This window comes from Gekko japonicus, unplaced genomic scaffold, assembly GCF_001447785.1.
Source record: "Gekko japonicus isolate JY-2015 unplaced genomic scaffold, Gekko_japonicus_V1.1 scaffold400, whole genome shotgun sequence".
Lineage (NCBI taxonomy): Eukaryota > Metazoa > Chordata > Lepidosauria > Squamata > Gekkonidae > Gekko > Gekko japonicus.
Window position 1 is genome coordinate 922246 of NW_015165246.1, and position 15606 is coordinate 937851.

At 45.2% G+C, this 15606-nt stretch overlaps 1 protein-coding gene across 4 annotated transcripts in view; it reads right to left on the minus strand.

Moving 5' to 3' along the window:
- Positions 1-15606, minus strand: part of CTBP1 (C-terminal binding protein 1) — a 47485-nt gene that overhangs the window by 21066 nt on the left and 10813 nt on the right. For all 4 annotated transcript variants that reach the window (XM_015410085.1, XM_015410084.1, XM_015410082.1 and 1 more), the window contains exon 4: positions 6724-6868. In XM_015410085.1, the coding sequence (XP_015265571.1) occupies positions 6724-6868 (145 nt within the window). The remainder of the gene's footprint in view (positions 1-6723; positions 6869-15606) is intronic.

The window sequence follows — 15606 nt, forward strand, 5'->3', positions numbered from 1 at the left end:
TGCAAACCAGCATTAAAGTGATGATCCCTTTAATCAGCAAGAATCAAAAGTGCTCACACTTTTTCTGGTCACAGCTTTGTCTGGCAAAAAGTAGAAAAAAAACTTTGCAGGAAAAAGTTAGTTCACTTTTAAAATAAGCCTCTATGTGCTGGCTCAGCTCTCTCTCTCTCTCTCTCTATCCAATGAGCATTTAAACCGCCCTATGCTACCAATTTGTTGTAAATAGTCAAAAATTGTTTAATACTCAGACTATTTGATGGATCTTGCTCTATTGGAAAGAAGAGATTTCTTTGCTTTTTAAAAATACTTTATTCTAAGGGAAAAGGTACACGGGATTGCTACAAATTAACAAAACACTAAGAGCTACATTTCTAAGCTTCCTATACTGAAGACAAGCACACACGTAATGGAGATTTCCTCCTTCTTCTTGACCCCTAGAAAGGAAGTCACCTGGAACAAATGACCAATCTGCATCAAAATAGAAGTTACTTTTCCCGGGCAAATCCCCCATTGGCTTGGTGCCAGGTATCCCTTCCAGGTCAGTCTAAACAATAGCAAACTAGGAATACAAGTTAACCCTATAATGACTGAATCAGACCTTGTAAACACATACATTTCCAACACATTGCCCTCTACCTATATGAATGGACTGGTAACTTCCATTTCTATGTAACTGAAGAAGTGTGGGTGCACATGAAAACCTATACCTTGAATAAAACGTTGTTGAGTAAAACATTGAACTCAAACTCTGTTCCTTCATTTCCATCCTTGTTTGTTGAATCACACCTTGAACCCCTCCTCCCTTTAGGATTTTGCATTGTGCATAAAGCCTTCACTGGCCATACAAAAGTCTACATAGAATGTGACTTGGCTCTACGCTGCTGCTCTCAGGGATCAGTTACCCTTATATACATCGGTATTTCGTTACAGAGCTGTAAAGACTCCTCCAGCCAAACATAATATGGAGTTTCTGCACATCAGATGTAGCTCTCTCTGACAATCAGGAATTTGGCAGACACTGCAGCAGCAAAAAAAAAAAAATGCCTCCCCTTCGTTGGATTCTTGAATGCAACCACCACCCATTCACAAATATTGTCACTGCAGCAGTCGTTTATCACAGAGCTCAGACTGGAAACAGAGGAAAACAGCTTCACGGAGGAATGCGACAGGCGTTGCTGTGCATGGTGCCGAGCTTGTCCCGTTGCAAAACCCTGCAAAAACTCTTTGCCCAGAAGAAGCAACATGGGTGGAAAGTGCCATCGAGTCGCGGCTGACTTATGGCAACTCCATATGGCATTCAAGGCATTCCGCCAGGCGTTCGAGTAGGAGCCGCTGCCGCCACTATTCTACCACCGAGGTGTCAAGTCATCAGCTGCCCTATAAGAACGTGGGCAAGCGGGCCCTGGCAGAAGTTTGAGACAGTGTAGTGGGAGACCACGCTACTGAGACAGCTGGCAACCAAACCTGGGGGGGGGGGTTGTCCCCATCTTGGATGATCAATATAGGTATAGCACCGTATTACTGGAAGGTTTTATTGTGATTTTAAATGTTTTATTTATTATATTTTGTTGTTCAGTCACACAGTTGGACTCGACTCTTCGCGACCCCATGGACCAGATCACACCAGGCCTTCCTGTCTTCCGCCGTCCTCTGAAGTTGGCTCAATTTCATGTTCGTTGCATCGCTGACACTGTCTAACCATCTCATCCTTTGCCGTCCCCGTCTTCTTTGACCTTCAATCTTTCCCAGCATCAGGGTTTTCTCCAGTGAGTGCAAACATGTCTTTCAAATGCCGGGAAAGATGCCTGGCTTTAAAGTTTGATGCGAACGTATCAAGCAAGCTAGTACTGTGAAAGGGTCATTATGGCTCCTGATTCTGCCACTTTCTCCAGATACTTGGTGACATATCTCTGCAGGTCTGCTATTGGTTCACTGACTTCAGCCTTTGAGAAGTTCCTGGTGGTGATGCACTGTGCTAAAACTGATGCTGCTTTTGGAAGAGCAGTTCTTCAGAGCCTGTTTCTTCAAGACGACCTGCAGATAACATCAGGTACATGGCTCCCTAGTCATCAAATCACCGCAGACTGTGACTGCAGCCATGAAATTAAAAGACGCCTGCTCCTTGGGAGGAAAGCGATGGCGAACCTCAACAGCATGATAAAAAGTAGAGACATCACCCTGCCAACAAAAATACGCATGGTCCAAGCAATGGTATTCCCAGTAGTCATGTATGGCTGTGAGAGTTGGACTATAAGGAAGGCCGAGCGCCGAAGAATAGATTCTTTTGAACTATGGTGCTGGAGGAGACTCTTGAGAGTCCCTTGGACTGCAAGGAGATCAAATCAGTCAATCCTAAAAGAAATCAACCCTGACTGTTCCCTGGAAGGCCAGATAATGAAACTGAAGCTCCAATACTTTGGCCACCCAATGAGAAGGGAGCACTCACTGGAGAAGACCCTGATGCTGGGAAAGATTGAAGGTCAAAGAAGACGGGGACGGCAAAGGATGAGATGGTTAGACAGTGTCATAGATGTAACGAACATGAAGTTGAGCAAACTTCAGAGGACGGCGGAAGACTGGAAGGCCTGGCGTGATCCGGTCCATGGGGTCGCGAAAAGTCAGACTCGACTGTGCGACTGAACAACAACAACAACAACAACATGGAGCAGAGGTCCATCAGTGGCTATGAGCCACAAGGTCTAGATAGGAACTCTCGGTCTGGGGCAAGTCTTCTTGGTGCTTTGGGGGGGGGCAAACAGTGGGAGGGCTCCTAGTGTCTTGGCCCCACTGCTGGACCTCCTGATGGCACCTGGTGTTTTTGGCCACTGTGTGAGACAGAGTGTTGGACTAGATGGGCCATTGGCCTGATCCAACATTGGCTTCTCTTATGTTCTTCTTATGTTTATAAATGTATTGTTCTGATTTTACTTAAGTCTTGTTTTAATTGTTTTTATACACCAATGTAAGCCATCCTGAGCCGGCCTTGACGGGGAGGGCAGGATATAAATTAAACAAATAAATAAATAAAGACATTTGGAGGTAGCCTCAAACTTAGCATAACATGCTTGGGATACAGCCAGCGATGCAGGGGATTCTTTGTCATCAAGGGAATCCATTCTGGTTAACCTTTTGTCAGCTTGCTATGTCTGCTACACCTAACAAGTATAGCACTATACTGCCCTTAGGTATTGGCTGCTGATTTATTTACAGGAAGCCCAATTCAAACATTTTACCTTACGGTATTAATTTACTGAAATACTTACATCCTTCCCTTCCCTTTCTGACCTGCCACTCAGGTCCCTCTAGAAGCCCTTGCGAATAAAACAGGTCTTCAAAGCCTCCCAAAAACTTCTAAGGAGGACTCTAATAAACCTGGTTTTAAGACTGATCAAAAATTGTTTTCAGAGCACTGCCTAAGCAATTCGACATATAAGTTATGAAAGTGAACACGGGCTCCAACTTAAGGACAGGCATTCACAGAACAACGTAAAGTGTGCCTTCTGTCTGCATAATTATTTTGTCCCACAAGATTTTTACTTTCTGAGAAGGCCACCATGATAACTAAAGACCATCTTCATGCACAATGAAACAAAACTGGTTCTGGAGTAGCGTTTTGGAACACCCCGTGCAAACGGACACAGCTCAACAGGCTTTGTATGGTGCCTTTGAGAGGAAAGTGCCTCGTAATACTCTAAGCGATAAAGCCTGATACTGAGCGGGTCTCTAAGTGTTCTGATCTGATATCGATGCAGAACAGGGGAACACCATGGCTGGTACAACAGCAGTCAGAGTTCTACGCTGAGTGTAAATAAATGTGCACAAATCTAAAACCATTCAATTCATGCAACTAAAATAACCAGAGGAGCAAAAGGATGACTTATAAAAACAGTATCAAAAAAGAGAAAACACTGATTGTTCACTTGTCATTTAATACAACCAGAAACATTTGTATGAATTTTAAAAAGCGTAAAAACAACTGAAGTGAGGTCTCAGTGTTCTCTGGAAGCAAGACTTCTGCTTAGCGTAGGAAATAAATGAAACTGCCTAATCTCTGCAGCTGTTTCCCTGAAGCAGACAACCATCTGTGTATGCACAGGTACTAAATCCCAGAAAGAGATACAGATCTCTCAGCAGAAAAGAGCAAGAATCCAGTGGCACCTTAAGGACTAACACAATTTGTGACAGGGTAGGAGCTTCTGTAAGTCACTGCTCACTTCTTCAAATAGAGATCTCTCAGTGTGACCAATTCACACTCCAAGCCTGTGCAGCACTGGGGACTGACTGCACAAGATATTAACCACTCAATGGCCCTATGCAAATGACAAATGTCCATTTGCAGAGTGATTCTCTTGTGTGTCCTGAAACGCTTTATCCGCCTGCATAAGGGACCATGTTGAGCCAGAGGGGTTATTTATTCACTTCATTTACAACCTGCCTAAAAGAGACCCAAAGTGGCTTACATAACTTTCCTCTCCTCCATTTTATCCTCATAACGACCTTATAAGGTAGGTTAGGTTGAGAGTCTGTGACTGGCCAAAGGTCACCCAGCGAGCATCCATGGCATGAGTAGGGATTCAAACTTAGGATCCCAGATCCGACACTCTAACCACTACAGTACATGAGCTACTGGGACATCGACTTCCCCCACTGGACCATTTATATTCATTTTAATTTCCAGAGTGCCATGAGACCCATCCAAACAGCTGCCTTCACTGCCTTCTATCTGGAATTTAACCTGCAAAACCAATCAATCCCCAGAGAAGAAGGGACAACCAATTCCAAATGTCTGCCATTCCCCCAGGCTTTAAGAGCAGTATATTAGAACCTTGTTTTCTCCTCAGGCTCAACTCACAATGCTTTTTTAAACTGCTGTTTAAACCATCTTCTCGGAATGTCTCTTTCCAGGCATAATGCAACATGCCCTAAATGGCTTTGGGCCACAGTACTTAAGGATTGTTTCCTCTTGTACCACCCAGCCCTCAGGTAGACTCTACCCCACAAGCCCTGTCCTCTGTGCCCCTGGCTGCAACCAGAGACAGGCCTTTTGGGTGGCGGTACCTCGCCTTTGGGATACCCTTCCCACGAGGCTCACCCTGCCCTACTCTCTTTTAGGTGCCAGGCCAAAACCTTTTGTTTAACCCAAGCTTTTCACTAAGGTGTTCCACTTGGTCTAAAACCCTGGGGGGCATGTGAGGCATTTCTAGTGGGTGATGAGAGTAAAAAGACACCTTGCACGCAGGAGCTGTGTTTGCTTCTCCTCCATCTGTTCGGTGCGGCCAGAAGCCCAAACCTTTCGGCATAAGTCAAAGGGCTCTTTGTCCGGACCTTGACTGAACAAACTAGTGGATCCAGGAACTGCCCAGGTTATGTTCTACCATATTTTGTTTCCACTGTTGTTCACTTAAAACTGTATTTTTGTAAGCCATTTTGGATCCCTACTGGGGAGGAAGGACAAATAGAAATGCTTAATATTTTACCAGTTTTTAAAGGCCACTTCTAGCCCAAGGACTCTGCTACGAATATCGTTTTAGGCTGCTTACTGTAGTTTGGGTCTATTTTAATACATCTGCCTTGTTTCTATGATCTCTTATGATTGATAACTTTTATTTTTACATTTATGTTATATTGTTTTTACTTTGTGAACCATCTCGAGCAGGGCTCTGGAAAGGTGGCATAAGTAGTTTATAAATAGATACCTAACATTTACCTCAGAACATAAACTTCCCAATGTTGCTACTTCTCTGTATTTCCAATTTTTACCAGCTACCAGTTACCTACCAGCACTCTACACAGCAGCAAGAACTGTCCCTAGAGAAAGGCACTCTCTGTGCAGTCTTTATCTAATGCAGTCACATCACTGGAAATTCTGGGCTGTGACACATTTTCTTTGGTTCTGTGAGCCAGACCCAAAATTTAAGAGCCAAATGAATTTTCCAGCCCTCAGGGGTTTGTATTTTAACGACCATATTTTCTAACTAACGCTGCCACAAAACCAAATCCTAAACTTTTCAGTTTCTCATAATTCTATTAAAGCTCTGACAAAATTGTTTTAGCATATAAATAAAAATAGGGTAATCATGTTTTTCAACACTACAACGAAAAACTAACATCTGAACCTAACCTTCCTGTTTCTCATAACTTCATTATTTCTTTTAAAAGCTCTGTGTAATTTTGTGTTCCCAACTCTGGGATGGGTAATTTATAGAGATTTGGGAGTGGAGAATGGAAGGCGTGTGGGGAGGGAAGAGATCTCAGTGGGTTATAATGCCATAAAGTCCACCTTCCAAGGCAATCCTTTTCTCCAGTGAACTCATCTCTATAGTCTGGCGATGAATAGTAATTCTGGAAGATCTCCAGGTCCCACCTGGAGGTTAGCAATCCTAGTTTCACTGAATATCAGTGCCAGTCTAGAAAACTAAAGGTTAAGAAATGAGTTCACTGATCACCACTGAATGTTGTGTTATATAACACAAAAGCCACAGTGAAATTTCTAGGTGCCGTGGCGACTTGGTGCCAGGGGTTTGTTGATTCCCCTTGGAATAGGGGAACTAAGGATATGCTTGGAGGATCATCATAAATTAATGCAAAACCCATAACTATAAGCTGCTCAACATGACAAGCAGCAGTGACTTTTACAAATTAAGTGAGTTAATTTTGTTTTGGGATGGCCTGGTTACCACATTTCCATGCAAAAAGGTATAAAGATAAAAGTGAATGTAATACCTAGATCTCCAGCAGATTTGATGTCAATGTTATCAAAACCACTTCCGATTCGAACAATTATTCGAAGTGCTTTAAACTTTTCCAGATCTTCACGAGTTAAAGTGATGGTGTGATACATCAGAGCACCCACTGCTTCATTGAGTACCTGGAGTGGGAAACAAAGAAATACATAGTCCAATTATCTTCTCTTCAGAGTATTCGGGATGACTTAGCAACACAGAAACAGACTTCTCTCTCTTTCTCCCCCCAAAACACGGGATTTTACAGTGTTACTCCATTCTGATGAGTGAACAACACAGTTGCCAGCTCCAGGTTGGAAAGTATCCGGAGATTTTGGGGGTGGAGCCTGAGGATGGTGAGGTATGGGGAGGGGCTTTAAAGGGGCCACTTTCTCCAAGTGAGCTCGCCTCTCTCACCTGGAGATCAGCTGTAATTGCAGGAGATCTCCAGTCATCACCTGGAGGCTGGCAACCCTAACGAGCAACCGTGGAATGAGCTCCGCCTTCTGGGATATTTGGCCAGGTGGCAAAGTCTTCCCTCCCTCTGACTTCAACAGACAGACACATACAAAGCAGAGGCAGAGCATGGCAGCCTTAGCTCACATGACTCCAACTGAAGGCATCATGGCCACAGTGATGTCCGTATTGGCGACCTCAACAGACATCACTAAGAACTGAGATCATCCATTATCGACCTACATTCAGCAGAGCTCCAATGGCTGCTGTGTAAGACCAGTAAGTAGCCGAGCCCCTGCCAAAATCGCCTAGAGCTGCTGTCCATATAATAATAATAATAATAATAATAATCTTTCAATTTATTGATCGCTCAATCCTTGCAGAGCTGCCGGCTCTGAGCGATTTACAGTTACTAATGTGTAGACACGGGACTAACAATGAAGGGGGTAAGGGAGGACAACATATATCATTTTTAAATCACACACACTTCGTAGTCAACAGGGAGTTTGGTCAGCTATAAGAATCAGACATGTCCGGCAGCATTCTTTTAGTCGGGGTCGCTTGATGTCGTCAGCATTTTCTCGGTCGCAGCGCACCACTGCCACCGTCTGGCCAGAATGGCCCATTGCCGGCTTTTCTTTGAAGCTGTGTAGCTCTCTCTCCGCTTTTGAGCTTACGTGCGGACCTTCCGTTTGTCAGCTAACACTTTCCCACCAGGGGGGTTAAGTGTGCCCACCCTCTCTAAGGAGTGGTACCCATTTTATCTACTCGCCGAAGCTTTCGAATCGCTGGGTGGACGGGGAGCTGGGGACACGGCTGGTAGCTCACACCAGTGCGGGGCTCGAACTGACAGCAGTCCTGTTCAGCTCAGATGTTTAACCAGAGGATAAATCCCCTGTGCCACCGCTCCCCTTTTATTTGCTGTGGTTGTTCAGTCGCACAGTCGAGTCCGACTCTTCGCGACCCCATGGACCAGCTCCCGCCAGGCCTTCTGGTCTTCCGCCGTCCCCTTTTATATATTTTTTTATATATGCATGTATGCTCTGGAACCTGCACACCCTAAGGAACTCCAACTCCCAGACAAACCTACCTAACCATTATGGTCATCTTCAGGAGCCAGGAGCACAGCTACAGTAGGGCATCTTGGGGCCACGCCCCCTTACTCATCAGCCATGCCCTACACGTCCTGCTCTCAGAAACACCTTTAAGAATATTTACCTTGACATTTTGAATTAGTAAGTTGTGCCACACCCTGCCCGCAGCCTGATTTACAGTAGCCCAGCCGACGTTCCCGATTTCACTTCCTCGTTCCTGCCTAGCCTTGTCGTCCTGATTCCCCGGTCCTCTTGGCAGACGTGACCACGCCAGCCAGATTTACATCCTGATTCACTTCTTTGTTCCTGCCTTAGCCTGTTGTCCTGATTCGTCGGTCCTGGCACACGTGACCTAGCCAGCTCTGCTCTCTCTTCCTATTTGTTTACCATTCCGATTCCATCCACGTTGACTGGTCTGTGAATCACACACATTCCTATGGACACTTAAATCTCTTGGGGGGGGGGGAACTCAGCACAGGGCTTTGCCTGAAAGCGAAACCTACCGGGAAGGGCCGAAAACTAAGTTCAATTGCTGGAAAAGCCTTCGCCCAAAGCAAAAAAAGGCCAGTGGAGACTGAGAAGAAATGGCTCAGGACAGTTCTGGATCATGTGAGGGGCTCAGACTCAGACAAGTTTTGCAGTATGAGATTCTTCCGGGGAGGGGATGGAAAATGCGCGTCTCAGCGGCATGTGAAGCCAATGCAAAGACACAGCTGCAGGATCAGACCTTTGAATCCTCCAGGGCAGTTATTTTGGCCCTCCTGAGCAGCAGCAGCAGTAGCAGCGGCTGCCCCAGAGCTTTGCTGGAGACCCCTGCTGGAGTGTATTTATTGTATTTTTAATATTTTATTATATTTAATTTTTATTGTATTTTTAATTTTTTAATTTTAAATTCTGTGACGTCAGATGTCATGCCCCACCAGTACCCCCCCCTGAAAATTTACTGGTGAAGGGCTTGTCAGGAGCCCTGCTGAGGCCAGGCAAATAGCCAGCCGTGAAAGGGCCTTCTCAGTTATGGCACCAAAAGGTTGATCTCCCTCCTCCATCACTGTAGTCCGTCAGCAGGTAAAGATCTTTCTGCTTCACCTGGCGTTCCCTTACTGATCCTTCCTTATTGTCCGTTTTTAATCGCTGCTTTTAAAGCTGGCTTTACTGTCTTTCTAACTGTTGTTCACTTCCTCAAGGGCCCTCACTGGGCAGAAAGGTGGCATACAAATGCTTTCTACAGAGAGACTCTCCAAGTGGGCAGAAAACATTGACTTATTGTTGTTGTTCAGGCCGTTTTAAGCCACTTTACCCGACTCAATCCAAGCTGCTCAAAGCAGGCTATAATGTCACCAGGCCCCACAAAAAAACAAACAACAAAAAAAACCCACCCACCCCAGAAAACCGTCACATTCTACAAATATTTAAACCCGAGTAACCTCACAGTTACTCCACCATCAAGAGGCTAATCCACAGGGAGGGGGGAGAAGGGCAGAGCCGGTATGAAGAAGCTCTGCCCAGCGGCTGTGCAGCATCTCTGCTGCCTCCCTGATGCAGGTGGACACGCCCCCCCCCAGGCCTGGAACTGGCCCAGTTCACCCTTCGTTGCTAATCACAGACACCACCCACTAGAGGTAGAGCTCCTCTTACGGTCCTCCAGCCCCACTTGTCTTTTCTGACTCTTACAGGGGCAGGAGCCAATCAGAAGCAGCTGCTGTTAGCAAGAAAGGCAACATTTCCAGAAATTTTGAAACCATGTGGGGAAAAATGCCCCCTTTTTCTCAGGGAAGGAAGCTTTGAGAAAAACAGAAATATATGCAATACTTACTTTCCTATCAAAGTTAAACTTATTTTACAGATTTAATAACATAAAATATATCATTTCTATATTTTATGTTTTAATTAACATGAAATTATAGTATTTGGCATATTTATGGGATTCAAAATTATAAATGTCTTGATTTTCAATAAGAAAAATAGCAAGTGTGCCCAGTACTTGAAAAAGGGTTGTAAACTCCTGCATACTGTGCTGAAAGGTAGGGAGAAACAGAAGTTGAAAAATTTTGTAGTCAACAAAAGAAAGTATGTTATTTGGACAACGTAACCTCTTGTTCACAATAGGTCACCTATACCTGAAGAAATGAGCGGTGCCTCATGAACACTGATACCCTGCCACAAATTTTGTTAGTCTCTGAGGTGCTACTGGACTCTTGCTCTTTTCTACTGCTGCAGATAGACTGACATGGCTACCCATCTTTGGATACCACGGCTACCAACATATTTGGATATTAAGTTAAACTTCATAACACTGAGAACACTGAATTATTGAATAATGTACTATCATCATTAAACATATAGCATATTAACTGTTGCCAAGATCACTTAAATTTAAATTTTAAAAAAAGTCCTTCCCTAAAAATGTATAGGTCTACAGTACACATAGGAATCCCTACATCTCATGCTCAGCTCCCCTGCAGACTGATAAACCCAGAAACTGGGGCCAGGTTCAAATAATGGGGATCCCACTGGATTGTAGGTAAATGGGAACCCCTCACCCCAAAAAGGGAGGGGGTTAAAAAATCCCCCCTCCAAACAGGAACAGGGCCCGCACTTGCACAGACAACATCAATCTACTGTAAGTGGGGGAGGGGGGGAGGAGAAGGAGTCAGTTGAATGGAGGCACCAGTAACGCCAGCCCTGCAGGCAGGGGGGGAGATCCCCCCCCGCCAAGCGAGCTAGGCAGGCAAATGGGTAGGTGGGAGCAGCTGCAGCACTGCAGGCAGATGGACTGGCCAGCAAGGGGCTGGCCCACTGAACAAGCAGGGGAGGATGAAACTTCCCTCCAGGAGTCTCGTGATCCCGCGTTGTCATTATCCCAACACTGCAGACCATCTTAACACAACAAACTAAATATTGTCAGTACATTTTGTCTTTCATTTCAAAAGTGGGTGGGGGAGCTTTTTCAGTGTTTCCCCAAATTTCCCAATGGAAAAACTGAACTTTTCATGTCATATGCTTTAAGCGGGGGGGACGGGGGGGGACCCTTGTCTTGAGAAGCATTTCAATCATTCTGGAAGACAAAATCTTTCACAAGAGGGTTTTTTTCCAGCATTCCAGAAACTTTCACAATTTTTCCCCTGGAAAAAATGCCTCTAGTGTAAAACACCCACACACAATTTTTTCTCCCCCCCCCCCAAGCCTTCAGATCTCTACTGTCAGCCGAATCTGAAAAGCACGTCATCCTCTGGAAAGATGCAGGAGGAGAGAATGGCCCGCAGTGTTGGGGGGGGGGAGCAACAAAGCTAGTTTTGGAGGTGGAGGGGCCTAAATTGGCTCCACCTTCTGCTTCTGGGGAAGAGAAGCAAAAAATAAGCTCCTTTTGTGCCTGAAGGGCAGAGGTGCCTTCTGACTGGGCTGCCAACTCAGGCAGGGATGGCATTGGTCCTCATTTGGGGGGGGGGAGATAGTGTCTTTCTCCAGACCTGGGGATTCCCTCGCTATGCAGAAACCTCCCTCTTTCTTGTGCCCCAAATTGTTGCTCTGTTTTCATTGTCATCACTGGATACTTATTTATCCAGCACATTTTTGTCCACACCATTCCTCCAAAGAGCTCAGGGCAGCATGTCATTCTCCCCTCACAACAACCTTCTGAGGTAGGTTAGGCTGAGACTGAATGACTGACCCAAGATGGCCAAGCAAACTTCACGGCAGTTGGCAGAGTGGGAATTTGAACCAGGAGCTCCCAGATCCTAGTATGAGGACAAATTTGAAAGTCCGCTGATCCCCAGCACTCCCACCCAATAGGTGTCAACTACGGGGGGGGGGGGGGGCTGAGGAGCTTGAGCCTCCCGAACTTTTCCAGGAGATGCTGAGCCTCCCTCGGGGGCAACCGGTGCAAGAAAGAACCACTCCAGCGCACACGGGTCCTGTGAATCTGGCTCCGAGTTTGTCATCAGTCACAAGGAGTGGGCGGTCCCTGGCTCAGGCAGCAGCCCCACCCCCTTGTTAGCAGCAGCAGCCAGCACCCCTCCCACTCCCAGCAGGTCTCACTGGGGTGGCGACAGGTGGTGGTGCTGGGCTGGCATCTTCAGCCTTGCCTCAAGAGTGGAGTCAGGCTGCTCCCCAGCAGCTGCACTGCCCAGGGAGCCCCAGTCTGGGCAGGTAAGGTGGGCTGGGGGGGCAGTGGGTAGCTGGCCTGACACAGGTGCTTGAATCCTGCACCCACCCACACCCCACGGCCTGAGCCCTGCAGCAGCCACCGGGAAACTAGGCAGCAGGAAGCTGCTGGGCTCTTCTGTGCCTGCCTGGGTTCCTCTGTTGTTTGATAAAAGGCACCCACCGAGGGACCTCCTCCAGCCAGCCCCATCCCTTGGAAAGAAAAAGAATCTGGTTTTTGTGTGTGTGTGCGTGCTATGAATGGGACTCCAGTCCTGATGCAGGTTTATGAAGGAGTCATCAATCAGCTTGTAGATGTGATGATATCAGGACAGGATCAGGCTAGAAATGGAAAGAGGCAGCAGAAAGCCACTTGGTTTGATAGGGAGTGCCTTGAAGCGAAGGCCCATGTACGAACGATCTATGTATCAGATATATAGGAGTTCTCGATGTATGCATTTCCCAGTAGAATATTTCGAAGCCAGATCATTTTTAAGCAAATTGATCAGAGATTTTAAAAAGTCACCCTTCAAAAAATTGGGATCCTCTACTGCAAGCCACAATTTATAATGATGCAAGGAAATTCTGGACAGTGATTTCCGAGGCTCTAGGTAGGAACAGTATCATGAATTCCCTAATTACCACCAAGGCCTGGCACGAACGTTTCCAGAAAATCTTTTCGGTAAATGGGAGGAGGAGATTAGTATTGGGGATTGTCCTGAGTGGCCGCCGGTGCAGGATGTGGAGATTGTCGCGTTAATTGCTCAAATTAAGGCTGGGAAGGCGCCGGGACCAGATGCAATTCTCCCGGAGGCCATTAAAGTGATTCCGGAATGGTGGGTGTCCTTCTTAGCAGTTTTATTTACTGCTATAGATAGGACAGGTATAATACCTGAAGCATGGACAAATGCTATTATAGTGCCAATTTTCAAAAAAGGTGACTATAGATCGCCTAGTAATTATAGGCCCAGTAGCTTGCTTTCTATATTAGGGAAACTCTATGCAAGCCATCTGGCGGTTAAACTTAAGGCCTGGATGGCAGAACACAAGTTTTTAGGTATAGAGCAAGCAGGATTCTGTCAGGGGAAGTCAACTTTAGATCACTGTATCGTGTTAAGTCACTTAGTGAATAAATATTTAAAAATTGGAAAGGGGACAAGTTGTACTCTGCTTTTCTAGATTTGAAGAGTGCTTTTGATACTGTTTCAAGGGAGCTGCTATGGAAGAAGTTAAGGCTGTTGGGAATTGACATGAGATTGCTCCTGCTGATCAAGAAATTATATACAGATACCACTTGTCAAATAAGAGGCTCTAGGGATGAGGATTTAACCCCGAAAATTTCCATCAATAAGCAGGGCTTTGTATTGGCTCCCCTCCTTTTAAATCTTTTTTTAAACGATTTGCCCAAGGGGCTAGAGGGGATTGATGGACACAGCCCAATTTTGAGCTCCTGTTATTGTATGCAAACGATGCTGATTTTTTAAAAATGTTTTTATTGTTGTATTATACCGGCGATATGCCGTGTAAGCCGCCCTGAGCCTACGGGGAGGGCGGGATAAAAATCTAAATAATAAATAAATAAATATTTATAAATAGGGATAAAGAGGTTGTTAGCACACTTTATAGAATATTGCGAGATGAACGGGTTATCCGTGAATTTTGACATAACTAAAATAATAGTGTTCGGAGATTCCTGGAAACCTATCAATTGGCGTGTTAAGGGAAAAGCCATTGAACAGGTGAAGAGTTTTAAATATTTGGGAATTAATTTTCACCATAGTGCTAGGTGGGTAGCACACAGATCAGAAGCAATTAAAGCTGCGAATTGCTGTGTGCTAGCAATAACCCGCTTTTTTAAAAAAACCCAAAGGTAACCAGTATGTTCCTGCGGCCCTAAAAGTGTTTGAGCATAAAATTGGAGCGAAACTTCTTTATGGGGTGCCCATTTGGATCACTGCTATTAACAAAATGGTAGAACAACTTCAATCCAATTTTGTGAGGAAAATATTAGGGCTGCCTCTGTGTGTTTCTTATGTTGCCATTTGTTTGGAAGCCAATTTGATACGCTTGGAAACAAGGGCTTGGATAATTACTTTCAGATTTTGGTTACGTCTGCATTTCAGGAGCTGCCCCATTAGCCTTATTCCATATCTGCTGAAAGAGTCTCATTGTTCTAAGTGGTTTGCTGCTATAGAAAGGAAAATCATTTCAATAGGCTTATGCCTGAATGATATGATGTCCTTATCTGAAATAAACATCTTTGCTCTGTGCAAACAGAGATTAATTGATATTGAAATGCAAGAGCTTAGAGCTTTGGCTTCTGGTAGATGTTCTCCTTTAAGATGGGCATGTTTTCCGATCAATGCCCCAGCACAATACTTATCGGATCTGACTTCCCCACAGCTGCATAGAGCATTTATGCTGGCCCGTTTTAATGTGCTCCCCTCTGCGGTTTTAGCAGGAAGATTTAAGAAAATCCCCTACTCTGTAAGGTTCTGTGATTGTGGTTCAGAGGAGATTGAAACAATCGAACATGTATTTCTCTATTGCAGTTTGTATGAAAACATTCGGGCAGCCTATTTAGAAGATACTCTTAAGAATGATGCCAAGCAATCCGATGACAGAATGTTGTATCGTTTACTGGCTTCACAAAACATAGTGGTTATTGAAGCGGTTGCTAAGTTTTGTAACTGCCTTATAATGAGGAAGGTGTGTGTTAAACCCATGAACTGAATGGCGATTGTGTATGATTCTGATCTATACCAATAAAGGTTTTGAACTGATTAAAAAAAAAGAACTGAATGTGAAGAGGAACAGCCTGTGTGTGTGTGTGTAAGGAAGTGCCTGCATATATGTCTCAGTCTCAGTGTGAATGTGAAGGAGAAACAGCGAGGGAGGGAGGGAGGGAGGGAGGGAGGGGGTGTGCCTGGGGGTGTGCCTGCCTGTATGTCTCTGTGTGAAAGAGAAACTGAAAGTGCCTCTGTGTATGTCTGAGTCTAAAACCGAAAGAGCCTCCCTGAGGAAGGGGGGAGGGGGTTAAAAAGAAAAACAACCTTGAAAAGCAGTCTCACCCAGGGGTCGTTTCGTAGAAAAAGAGCTAGGGGACTCATTAGCATAACTCATTAGCATATGCCACACCCCCTGACACCACCGGAAGTGTGTCATAAGGCCACACCCCCTGACATCACCGGAAG